The 13,945-nt window shown below is 33.3% G+C and overlaps 2 protein-coding genes across 5 annotated transcripts in view; one reads left to right on the top strand and one right to left on the bottom strand.

Moving 5' to 3' along the window:
• Src64B (Tyrosine-protein kinase Src64B) overlaps positions 1–5,305 on the top strand; it is a 147,289-nt gene extending 141,984 nt beyond the window's left edge. For all 4 annotated transcript variants that reach the window (XM_068762699.1, XM_068762696.1, XM_068762700.1 and 1 more), the window contains 3 exons: positions 523–776; positions 1,829–2,016; positions 2,750–5,305. In XM_068762699.1, the coding sequence (XP_068618800.1) occupies positions 523–776; positions 1,829–2,016; positions 2,750–3,484 (1,177 nt within the window). In that variant the 3' untranslated portion in view covers positions 3,485–5,305. The remainder of the gene's footprint in view (positions 1–522; positions 777–1,828; positions 2,017–2,749) is intronic.
• Positions 5,306–6,179: 874 nt separating this feature from the next.
• Papst2 (PAPS transporter 2) lies at positions 6,180–13,341 on the bottom strand. The gene is made up of 6 exons (XM_068762373.1): positions 13,286–13,341; positions 12,780–13,135; positions 11,396–11,622; positions 10,414–10,640; positions 9,361–9,542; positions 6,180–7,487 (listed from the first exon to the last, which is right to left on the bottom strand). Exons 2-6 carry the CDS (start codon positions 13,076–13,078, stop codon positions 7,310–7,312), a joined length of 1,113 nt encoding a protein of 370 aa, XP_068618474.1. The 5' UTR covers positions 13,079–13,135; positions 13,286–13,341; the 3' UTR covers positions 6,180–7,309.
• Positions 13,342–13,945: the final 604 nt, after the last annotated feature.

The raw sequence follows: 13,945 nt of genomic DNA, 5'->3' as shown, positions 1-13,945 counted from the left end.
AGGTGTCGTATTTTATAAATGGTTTCCTAAGATCCTTGAAGAGATCAAATAACAAATAAATCTTAATAAATAATAACTTTTATTTAATCCATTAACACTACATTAGACACAGCCTGTCAAGAAAAGAGAATTACTTATGTTAAAATAATATTTTAAACCGTCGGTGACACAAACCCTAAACGGCTGCCTTTTCTATTTATTTATGGACATTGCAAATGCAAACCGCAGTAAAAATATTTTTTTTTATTTAAGAACCATTTAGAGAAACATATAGAAAAATATGAATAAAATCCGTGAAATCGTTTTCAAGTTTGGCGTGTCAAAAGGAAAAGGATTCATGTATATATAGATGAATTACAATTTCCTACAAAACAGAATTTATCAATCAAAAAATAATCGTGTAAGCCCTCCGTTTTGATTTCCTGTTGGATCGGTTGGAAGCGGCCTGTGTCCAAATCTTTCTGACTTCCTTTATAATGTCATCTAATCCAAAAACAACTTACAATAATTGTTTTATTTCAGTTGGTTCTTTCCCCACGTATCACGCAAAGAGGCAGACAAATTGCTGCTAGCGGAGAGCAATCCCAGAGGTACTTTCCTCGTCAGGCCCGCGGAGCACAATCCTCACGGGTTCAGTCTCAGCGTCAAAGACTGGGAGGAGGGCAGAGGCTACCACGTCAAGCACTACAAGATAAAACCGCTTGACAATGGAGGGTTTTACATCGCAACCAATCAGACATTCCCCAGCTTGCCCGCTTTGGTCATGTCTTACACAAGTATGTATATTGTTTAATATTATCTTTTACATTTACAAAGATTTGCATCAGTTGTAAAATTTCACTGAGATGAAATATTAAAAACCAGAACTTTGCTACTATATTTTGTTATATTCTTATCTGTTTGAAATAATTTAGATTTTTATTTATTTAATATTTATAAATATGTACTTTATTACGTAATTAATTTGCTTCTGTTAGTCGTATAAGTTTTAACCAAAAGCGTTGGTTGGCAAATCACAAAACTTCGAGGAATATTCAAAATACTAAAAGAAGTAGTGGATAAATTCGAAAGTGAAAAAGAGTTTCAAAAAGGAGTAGGCTTATTGCTTCTCACAATAGTTTACAGAGTACAACGATACATAGATTGTCAAATGGAATATTTCAAAAAAGCAACAGATTAGCAATAAGTTGATACGTAGTTCAATTTTTGGCATAAACGTTAACATACTTTTGTTTTTAGTTCTTCTTTTCAGTCGATAGACGACCACTGCAAGGCATTAGCCGCAAGGATCACAACAGTGACCGTTCTTGTGCTCCCCGCAACCAACGACTTCCTGCGACCTTAACTAATTCATCAGTCCACCTCGTGAGAGACCACAAACGACAATAAACAACAAACAAACACGACAACAAATAACAACAAACTTTTCGAACCTAACGACCATCGATGCGTCACCCACTTCTGACTCAGACGAGCAAATCTTCGAGCAACGTCGTGGGCCTTGATTCTTACGCGGATCTCTTTTTCCTGATTCGATCTTCCAGCACACCTTTTAACATAGTTATAACCATATCTCTCTGGTTGACCTAGAGCTGTTAGTTACTGCATCGCATGTTCTGCGGATCTTCAGATATATACGGATCTCACTATATTCAGAAATTATTAGAGCTTGAATTATAATTGGGTCAAAAAACGTATTTCTAGATAGATTTCACGTTTTTAAATCAGTAATCACTCAGTTTGAAACACTTCTGATTCTTTGTGTATAATAATGTTTAACAAACTTGCAAATAGCATTATGTAAATAAAGTGTACTAACTTGTTGCAGAGAACGCTTTAGGCCTTTGCCATGTACTTGCGCGTCCGTGCCCCAAACCCGAGCCCCAGATGTGGGATCTGGGACCCGAGCTACGCGACAAATGGGAGATACCTAGGAGCCAGATACAGTTGATCAAGAAACTCGGCCAGGGCAACTTTGGAGAGGTGTACTATGGCAAATGGTCCAACAATATTGAGGTGAGTGTATTTGTTATGATTCTTCTTAACTCATAATGAATATCACTACCATATTTACAAAAACTCTTGTAATCGTTATTGTAATGATCTTTACAGTTTGATTATCACAATTCTTTGTTAATTTAATTACAATAGTTAAATAACTTCAATCATCGTCTCTAACTCGGTGGGGCAGTGTTCAGGTATCTACGCATCTCGTCTCGGTCTTATTACGAAGGTCTATTGACTATTAACCAAGATGTTTTACTGAGGCTCGACTTCATTCAAGGTACATATGCTCAATAGGCCATGGATTATGCTTAATTTGGAATGAAGAAATCCGTAGATAGGCGAAAGTGACCATAGCCTAACGGATTGGCAAGTTGAACTAACAATACGCAGGTAACAGCGCACAGAGCAAATGGCCGCCTGAGGTCTGATCGTTCTGAAGTGGAGATCACGGGCAGGCAAGCGCAGCGTTTAAAAAATAAGACAGACGACGTTATAAAGATTTTTTTTTACTTTATTAGCTCGCGGATTTCGAATCCGCGAGCCCAGAGTCCGATGAAGCTGTAAAAGCTAAAACGGCTAACAGCGTGCATCAACATTCGAATATAGTTGTAAAGGTCGTCGAAAGATACAGGCCGAATCCGGCATGGATATAAAAAATGTAAATTATTTAACTAAAACGAGTTAAGGTTTCTATAACCTCTTAAAAATTAATGTTCATTAACAAATTCTCTGTCATTTTCAGGTCGCCGTTAAGACTCTTAGAGAAGGCACTATGTCGACTCAAGCGTTCCTCCAAGAAGCCGCCATCATGAAGAAATTTAGGCACAAGCGGCTTGTTGCTTTGTACGCTGTGTGCTCCCAACAGGAACCTGTCTACATCGTACAGGAGTACATGAGCAAGGGCTCACTTTTAGAGTTCCTCAGGAACGGAGAGGGAAAGTCCCTACAATTCGAAGACTTAGTGTACATCGCCGCCCAGGTAGCCTCCGGGATGGCTTACCTCGAATCTAAACTTTTAATACACAGGGATTTGGCCGCGCGAAACGTTTTAATAGGCGAAAACAACGTCGCCAAGATATGTGACTTCGGTCTAGCTAGAGTCATTGAGGACAACGAATATTGTCCCAAGCAAGGGTCGCGCTTTCCGGTCAAGTGGACTGCTCCCGAAGCCATCATATATGGAAGGTTCTCGATTAAGAGCGACGTTTGGTCGTACGGAATTCTTTTAATGGAACTGTTCACGTACGGCCAGATACCGTACCCAGGTCTACACGGCAAAGAAGTCATAGAGCAAGTCGAACGAGGATACAGAATGCCGAAACCAGTCGGGCATTATCTACCCGACGCAATCTACGCACTGATGCTGCAATGCTGGGATGCCATACCGGAGAAGAGACCGACCTTCGAGTTCCTCAACCATTACTTCGAGTCCTTCACAGTGACCAGTGAGACGCCGTACAGAGAAGTACAGGACTAGTGCTGTGATATAGTGAATTAGTTCAGTTCCCCGAAAGCAAGGCAAGGTGCCCCAAGCTCAAACCTTGCCTAACAAAGTGCTTCATGAATCGTTCCAGCTTCCTCAGAACCAACAGGGAGCAATGTCGCTTGTATTGAACTGTGTAAGACGTTTCGTGTAGGGTCCTTTTAGCGAATTAAAGGAATTATTACCGGTGTGTGGTAATCAAAACATGTGCTCCTTATTTGATTAAAATACACTGAAGTAACTATATGAAGCACACACCGTTGTAATCCCTTTCGTTTGGTATTTTTATACTCAATTCGACTTAAACAATACAGGAATGTGTGAGCTTGTCATTTTTTATTATCACAGCTTCTTTTTCGTTTGTACGTTAGAGAATGATAATGGCTATTCATTGCCTGATTGGTGAGCACACCTAAACCTTGTAACCTGCTGACAAGTATTCTTAAGTAATTATAGGCTCATCAAAATTACACTTTCTATTTTTTTTCTTATTTATTAGCAACTGTAGCTTATAAGCACGCGTAGGTTATTTGTTTTGCGTATTGTACAAAACTGTACCCTAAAACGTAAGCAATAAGATATAAGAACGAATGAGATTGTACGAGATATTTTCATATTCTAAAGTGAAATGTGATATTTTTTTATCACTTAAGTCCATAAAGACGATCTCAGTCTCATGTTAAATGTGGTTTCATATAATTCTCAGGAACCATTACGGTTGAACATTCCTTCGAACCTATAATCACATTTTTTAACATTATTTTTGCAAACAATGACACACCACATTTCATTTTATTCATGTTATTATCCTGTTTAGTCCTTTATGGTGACCACTTGTGTACTTCATGAGAGTCCAATTTCATAAGAATTTTAATCTTGGTTCTCCTATAATGGCATTCTTGACATGCCTACAAGTGTTCCAAATGCACCCTGATCTAGCCCACACAAACTCAAACACGTCCTGAAAACCTTGGTGGGGTAAAATACTGTCAATGTTATATTTCTATAATTTTATTAATAACTTTTTATGTATATTATTTAGGAAAAAAAATTTTGATTTAATTACTTATTTTAATCGGAAAAATCATATTATATTTTATCAAAAAATATTTCTTTTTAATCATATATGACATATGAGAGATATAAACAAATGTATCAAGACTGACGTTTTTATTAATCATTTTAATTCCAACAACATAAACAATACAAATTTAATTTTTTAGTAATTTACCCCGCTTGCAAACACATGGCTCCTTTGCATTAAAGCTTATGAAAATAAATTTGAATCAACCCACGCCTCTGATACAGTTAAATTTGCTCATTTCGACGCAAAGGGGCCAACAACTGAAACATATGTAAAAAAAAGTCTAGCTTTAGGACCATATACCAAAGAGTTTTTATACATTAAGATCGATAAATTTAGAGGCGACATATTTAATTTCTAGCATAAGTCCCTAAAACATTTTAACGTTTGACCAATAACCTCAATTTTGACATTTATACAACTATATTGTATCATACAGAGCTATGTAAATTGTTGGTAAATTATTTGAACGACTGACGAATCGACTCAACTGAGGATCTGCAACAACGTTTCACACGAACAGCATACTCTCGGTTACGTTTGCGCCTTACGAAGACATTACACAACGCTTCAGTCACTTAATCATTTTCATCGTCCTAGAGTTTGTATAAAAGCATTGAATAGTGTCTTAAATAACATTCCAAATATTCGAAACACTTTAAATTTGGACACTTTTGTATGAAAACGATTAGGTTTGTAAGATTTTGTACATACAATGGAATAAATGTCATTGATATATAATTTGATTTTTATTAACATATCATCATCCTATCCTTAACAGAATAATATCAACTTAAATTCTATTTTAAATGTATTTATTTCCTATGAAATTACAGTTGTAACGAGAGATTAGATCTTCTGAAGCATATCTAAAGCTAAAGAGTTAGCTTATTATGGAAGCTACTTAAAAAAAATGAGATTGAATACGCGAGATGGATAATTTACTGACCTCCTTTGTTTGAGTTAGAAGATAAAAAACTCGTGTTTTTTGCATTTTGAAAATACTTTTATCGGTTCATCTATTTGTAACTCATTGAAGTCGCTTCCATAATTTCTTAACTAAAACAACTTCTGGCTAATATTCATACAAATATTCAATCACTGTTTATTATTCAGAGAAAATTTTATTACAAGCATATCTTCATACATTTGTTTTATTACATGTTTTTAATGGAATTTTATTTATCTTCTCATGAATCATTTGCAGTTTTACGCAGTAAAAAAAGTTAAAGTTGAAGATAATTCAAACATTTTTACACCATATAATTTTTTTAGTTGAATTTTATTTATCTTGTCATAATTCATTTGCTATTTTACATAGTAACATGTGATGGGACCAATCATATATTTTGATCCATTATCATGAAAATAGAAACTACTATTGGATTCAAAGACAATACCATTATACAATTATTACAATATTACAAATAATAACACCATTATTACAATATTTTTTCACATATATTTATAAAAAAATATATGATCATAAATTAATTTAGTTTACTAAAATCCAGGTTTTTTTTTCAAACAATAAAATCATTTGAAATTCCATTTAATATGCAAAACAGTCAAAAGCCTAGTGTTCTATGCAAAAAGGAACTGTAATAATAAAAAATCTAATTATTTTCATATATATTATAATAGAATTAATTTAACATAAATTAATGGTAATTCATTGTAAAATTCATCACTATAAAAATTTCACTAATTAGTCATATTGCATTTAACACGAGTCTACTCAAATATAAAACTCAATGTAATTTTTCATTTAGTAAAAACTTGCTAATCTGATGAAATTCGACTGTTTTCTCTAAGAGAACCGAATCGAAATATATGACGTATACAAATGTCCTTTATATTATCAACAACATAATCACACCTTTAGAAAGGTAATGGAATTATTGAAGTCATAATCCCAGCATAGGGTAAACGACGCAAGTAGAAAGTATATATCAGAGGTGGCCAAACTGCGGCTCGCGAGCTACATGTGGCTCTTTGAACGATAATTTTCGGTTTCGGTTGATAATCGAATTATTTTAATATATAAACTTATATAACCTATGTCAGCTCCTGGAAAATGGAAACAAATTACTGGTGTGAATAATTATTATTATTCCACATTTAGCGAAATCCAAACACTGATCATGATTAATTAACCGGCATCATAAGTATTATTAGGAGTGCTGTCATATACGTGTGCCATTATATTTAACCTCAATACACATATTTTGTACTTTTGTTTAAATATTTTTAATAAATATGATTTTCAGTAAAAAAAAAACTTTCGTGTGTTTTAAATGTATATTAAATAGCGGCTAGCACAACTAAAGAGCTTGGTCACCTCTTATATATCATCCATGTCAAACCAAAAGCGTGTGAAAGGCCTGGTTTTGACGTTGATTTATGGGAAACATTTACATGTAAAATATCTCAAATATATATACTAATATGAATTCCATTTTGTATAAAAATTTATATGTCAGGTATTTGGCAAAAAAATGGCATTTTTATAAAGGACACTGGTTGAGAAATTACATCCACACGCTATTACACTAAAATACTATTTATTTCTTATTAAAATCATTTTAAATTATTAGCAACGTAGAAATAATTAGATGACAAAATATCACAATTAAAACATAAAAAAGTTAAATAAAGATTTTGTACAGAATATTAACTATAATGTATAATATACTTTTAAACTATTATCTTACAAAAGACTAAGGATAAATGGTCTATACGGTGTCTGCATATATTTTACTTTTCATTCTAAGGTACCTATACTCAGACTGATAGAAGGATTGTAAGTAGCGCCAGCACATTAGTAAAGGCATTGGAACATAATGTGGATGCTTTTTACTGTAATGATTTAAATATATGGCTAATGCCACCAACATTCCCGACCAGGCGTACCTGAAAAGAAATAAAAAAGGTTAATTATTATTTTCATTACTTCAACTTTTCATTGTATTATACTCGACGATAAATTATATATTACTTAATTCTTTGCTAATAATTGAATAACTGGTAAGAAAAGTCATAACCAAAATTTAGTAAAAATTATTTCTGTGATTTCAATTTATAACAGAAGGGTTTAATCTCAATATTATGTTAGAATGCCGTTCTCGTGCAAGGATGAAGCCATGGTTAAATTCTAACAAACATTTTTCTTTATCTATTAACCGGTGATATATATCTTACCAAGAATTCAAAGTACTTGCTTAATTTTCCCATTTATAGCTTTGTACAATTTGTCAAAAAGCATTGGTAGCCTAGCGATAAAGTACCAAGACTTGCAATTACAGATCACGGGTTCAATACCCGGGATACAATCTCATAAAATACACATTTTAATTTTTTTTTTAATTGCATAGGGTTGCCACTGCTCACAAACAACTTTCCTCTGCGTACCATAATACCACACTTTGCTCACCAATCCTCCTCTTGAGCATGGCGATTATTGTATATCGTTCCATAGATATCTTGGTGGGAGGCCTATGCCTTGCAGGGGGCATCAGTTGGCAGTAAGTTTTTATTAATCTTTAAGTTTTTTACCCCCGCCCATACAAATTTTCCGATTTTTCATTCAAAATAATGCAAAGAAGATGGAGCAACATAACCAAAATATACCAGAGGTCATCGTGTATCGCATTCGTAGTAATGACAATTGACCATTTTCGTTGCCCTCTACTGGCAACACTGGCAGCGTGAGTTTTTTCAATCCCAATTCGAGTCTCTCTCCCGCAAAATAGGAGATCGAGAGACGCAAGTTACAAGGTATTTTTTTCATACACCTTAGTGTCTGTCAAAAAATGTGCTGCCTATGTTGACTTTTTCGATATTTCCTTTTTGACACCTTGTTGTCGTTTTCAGCTAATTAGTAGATTAGCAATATGGTGAAATTCAAAAAAGTTAAAAAAAAACAGGATGACCGCAGAGATAATTTCAGAATTTAAAAAATTATTGTCTTTGAATCCAATAACCAATTTTATATAATATCCATCATATTTGATTTTCACGATAAAGGATCAAAATATATTTATTGGTCCATCACATGTTACTGTGTAAAACTGCAAATGACTTGTGAGAAGATAAATAAAATTCCATTAAAAACATGTAATAAAACAAATGTATGAAGATATGCTTGTAATAAAATTTTCACTGAATCACAAATAGTGATTGAATATTTATATGAATATTAGCCAAAAACTTTTTTAGTTAAGAATTTATGTTAATGGGTTCAATGAGTTACAAATAGATAAATTGATAAAATTATTTTCGAAATGCAGAAAGCACGTATAAAGGAGTTCAGTTAATTATATATATCTAAATACTATCATATACCAGGATCTACCGTAAATGCCCTGCCCTGCCCTCTGGCAGGTATACTGTCCTCATTGGTATAACCTATTGGTAAGGAACTTTATTATTAGGAAAGAGTATAGTCTGGCCACTTGTGTGGCATTTATATCCATGTCATAAAAAATATTTATGTAATAATTACACATAATAAACCATGTTCAGTCTCCTATTAAGTATATAAAACTTGTAGTACGAGATAGTACTTGTAGTAGTTCTTGTCTTGTAATTTGTACTTATTAACAATATACATAAATAATATGAAATAATTTATATTATTTTTATATATAAGGAAACAGAAAATTTTTGAAAAAACTTTTCTATTATTTAATTAGGTTCAAATTAATTAATCATTACTAAAAGAGGACAAAGTGTTTAACACACAAATTAAACTTGCATTTTTGTAAATATATAAATGGATACTTACTGGAAAACAAATGGTTTACTAAACAGTAAGAACGATATTATTATGGAGAAGGCTTTCCTCATAGTGGTGACAGTAACGGCGACCGTCGCTCCACATATCCTCACCAACGTCAGCACAGCTTGTAACCCCATGTATCCACTCACACTTAGCAGGAATATATTCATATACATGGTGACTGCATTCTGTTAAAGACAAAATTAAACAGGTACTCGATAAAAAGTTTATGATATAAGACCATCCCCGAATAAAAGGGCGGGCAAGCCACGCGACTGCCTGGTGTTTAAAATTTTCAGTGACTCCAAAATAAAATACTTTTTGACAAATATGCAACAAGTAAAGAATGACTTGCAAAGCTGAAATTTGGATGTGGCTGGATGGTCCAATTATTCTAACATGGCATTAACACCACTAGATTATTATTTATGACAGTGTATTGCACAATTATTGTAGCACAAATATCCCAGGATTATTTTAATGTAACAACAAAACCAAAAAAAGTCAATAGCACCCTTCAAACTAAATCTTCAAAATAAAGTGATCATAGAATCAACCATCATAAGTATGTTCAATGTGGACAATAATCCAATATCATGAGTCATAATTGCCATGGCTTACTCTTTCCAATACAAGAAACGTTTCTAAATTTAAAAGTTAAAAAGTTCTATATTTTATTTTGCTTTGACAGGATTTTTAAAGAAAATTCATTATGATATCTCATATTCATTATCATATTTGCTCTATATAGTATTATACTTGTACAGGGTGAACTATCAAGTTAAGCAGATTCAAAAAAAATTATGTACTACAAATCTTGAGCTAACTTAGTTTAGCTCATCTTTGCTCACCACAGAAATGCACCATGGCGACTAAAGAATCCAAGAATCTAGTCCTACTATCCAAGCTTCGCCTACTTCACTCCTCTCACAAGCAATGTGATTTTAAAATTCTCATGCCTTTCTAACCTACCACAGGTAAACCAAAGAAAAATCACAATACATTTTACAGTAAAATAGCCTTGGTATGTCATTTAAATTAATATTAAAAAAGTCTTACCTCTGAACAATAAGCAAATCCGTTAACAAATATCCCGCTTGGACCAGTAATGACTAGAAGGTAGCCACAAGCAATAGCATATGAGTAAAATACAACTTCATTGTTAGAGGCATGAAACTGTTTCATTGCCTTCTCCTGTACATTTCCGATGATAGCGTCACACAACAATGCTAGTGAAATCACTAGAACACCGACAACATCGAAGTTAGGTGATGTTTTTGAATCAGCTGAAAAATTAAAAATGAAATTAGATTTTTTCTTCAATTTACAATATCAATATATATAATAATACATATACTATACAAAAAAATGGGTATATTTGGTAATTCAGGTAAGTTCAATTTGGTGAAGGTTATTTTCATCTACCAGGCTCATGTGACATAAATCAAGTTGATAGAACACTTTGATAAAAATTGTGCACTATGGAACTAAATCTAGGTAATCTTAGCCGCAAGTCTTGCTCCTCAACATGATATGACAAATCAAATCTGGGTATTATACTACTCGGCATAAGTTACCCTTTTGTGAGTTCAACAATGCAGCTACTGAATGCAGGCCGCATCCAATTGGATCTTATTAGAAATCTTTGGTGGATGGCTATGTCCAGCAATAGACGTCTTATAACTGAAATAATAATGAGGAGTACCATAATGACCTGTTTATATATTGTGCTATCGAAACCTCTGTACCGAGCGGTAGGTACGCGCGCGACGAGATTACAGAGAGTATGGGCCTCTCTGTTCCATCAGTCCGCCGTCATCGCACGCGGGTGCGGCGCTTTTTTTTTTCTTTCCTCTGCACCCTTCTCGCCGCACTTTCCTGAGGCGCGGTACAGAGGTTTCGGTACCACTGTACATCAATGAGTAATTCTGTGTATGTGTACTAAAAGTTCTGAACACAAATTATCATTGTTAATGGCTATTAACCTTTTTTTAATATATACGACAAACTATAGTTTTGACAATTATAAAAAAAATCTCACCTAATGTGAACATTGTTAATCCAATGCACATAATGATTGCTGCCAAATAATCAAGGAAGCCATATCTCTTGCCTAAAATTATAATACTACCTATCATCACAGGTATCAGTTTGCAGCTCTTGAATATCAATTGAGTTGGATAGTTGAGGTAGCTAAGTGCAAGATTTGAGAGAGACATAGTCCCAAGAGTTAATGCCGCCAGAATGGCATATGTTCTCAGAGGTACTCTGAAATCAGAAAACATATATAACAATCAGAGAAGTCAATTTCAGCCATGTTCTTGTTATAAATAATCATTATCATGTCTACTGATAGCTGCTGGCTTTCCAACACCTTATTCCAGCTGTCACAATCCTGATTGTACCTGGTGGCAAGAATCTTAACTGGTCATGGTTTTTTTAACAAACATCTGTTTACATTAGATATTACGGACAGTGCCTCTGTGCAGGGCATGCCTGGAAGAAGACAAGACTGCTACCCATTTACTTTGGGGTACAGGGTAGCACACTACCAGGCTACCTGTTTGGATCACTGAGATGCCTTCCTAAAATCACTAGCCACATCAAGAGTCTTCTGGGATTTCTTGAAGATTTGGTTTGGTTTGAGTAAGGCTAACCCTGACTCAAAATAAGCATCAAACCAGCAGATAGCCTAAGATAATGTAACAATGACTGTTAAGATACTTCAAGGCGATTTATTGAAATCTCACAATATTTCAAAAAACCCTTGGACGTCTGAACAATGAAGAAAATATTTATTTGTTTTTTTTTTCACATATTTATTTATTTGTATTAATTTAATCATTAAACAATAATTAAATGAAAAATATGATCATTTATAATTTTTAGGGAGGGGTCAGGGAGTCACTGAAAGTGGGATTAGGAAAAGTTAAACATCAGTTGATGTATTTTATGTACTGCCTAAAAATTATATATGCACTATATATTGGTTTAGGCTCTACAACTAGTAAAATTTTTGGACTAATAAGACTGTCTCAAAGCAATAGATTCATAATATTTTTTTTTTACAAGACAACTCTATATTATATATTTTATTGTTATGGAAATGTTTTGAGTATCTTAAAAGCAATGTACAGAATATATACATATATGTTGACTATATACAAATATTTATTTTGAAAGTGTAGCAAATTCTTCCCTTTCAAGCAACATTTATGTTAGCAGATATGACAATAATATGATAATAGTCTATATAAATATAACAGCCAAAGTTTCATCATCGTAAATTCATCACCATCATTTCAGTCAAAGTATGTCCATTGCTGAAAAAGTTAGATGTCTTACATTTCCAATTAGACTAGTTGGAAGTGACCTGCTTCAAGCATAGAATATTAAAATAATGATAATACATAAACAATACTTACTTTCTCTTGATTGGATTTCTTATTAAAGATTCCACAAAACTTAACATCATTGTTATTAAAAATTGTATTAACGTTATATAGAGACTAACTGGTTTCACCTCGGCTCCAGAAAATATTAGCTCAAGATAATATCCATAAGCCAAGTAACAAACGAATACAAACGCAGAACAAAATAAGAATTGTACTAGTTGACTGTATGGTGTTATATCGAAGCATAAAATATTAATTTCGTTTCTAGGACTGTCTTTGCTAATATCCGAAGCCTCGACTTTAATAATAGTATCTTTGGAAGAAGTCATTTTTCAAAAAAGTTTTGCACAAAATCTTTATATATTCATTTGCTTTCTTATAATGCTCTGCAAAAGGAATTTTGATGTATTATGAAAACAGAAATATTTAAAAATTGGTTCTTGGCCAATTCAGAGTTACTAATATACATAATAACATATTAATAATTAGATAATTCTCATTATCATAATCATAATAAAAAATATCTTCAATTTTACCTTGACAATATTAAAAACCATTTAAACGGTTATTGTTTACTACGTGTCATTAAATGTCACAAGCTGATAATTTAATGACAGTTACTTGACATTACTCGCTTAAAAATAAATATCCTTCGGTTTCATATGATATGTGTTCGGTGCTACAAGATATCCGACTATATAGCTATGCACTCAGGCATACTATTCCGAAATTCATAAATAAGTTTTGCAATCTTGGGGTAAATAAAATTTTAACCCCATGTCTGGAGTACGTAATAATTCAATCGCAGACGTTATACTTCCTCGCTGTTTCACTGGGCCGAATTGATAGTGTAATCACGTAATAGAGCTTATTGTCATATCTAGTCGATATGAGCAATGTTGATATTTCTGAAACCAGCTTTTTGCTTTTCATTCCTAGTCCCATTATTGCTTTACAGACATAAATAAGAAAGTGTTGAAAGTTACCAACTTTGGCCTAACAGTCCCAAACATGCGAGGAATCTGGTACTTTGAGCCCTCAGTTTAGATCAACACTATGTCGAAGGCCTGCTTAGTAGGGTTCTCTTCACTTCTCAGACGATAATCAAGTCAGGGATATAGTTATATAAACAGAAGTGTAATTTTTTTCCTAACAAATGTTATTAAAAATCCTTATATTATTTCAAAGGATAATTA

Source organism: Battus philenor, unplaced genomic scaffold, assembly GCF_028537555.1.
Source record: "Battus philenor isolate CCGP_79_NKW_IND1 unplaced genomic scaffold, ilBatPhil1.0.hap1 SCAF_16, whole genome shotgun sequence".
NCBI lineage: Eukaryota > Metazoa > Arthropoda > Insecta > Lepidoptera > Papilionidae > Battus > Battus philenor.
Note: the sequence above shows the minus strand (reverse complement) of the source record. Positions and strands in the feature narration are given on the sequence as shown.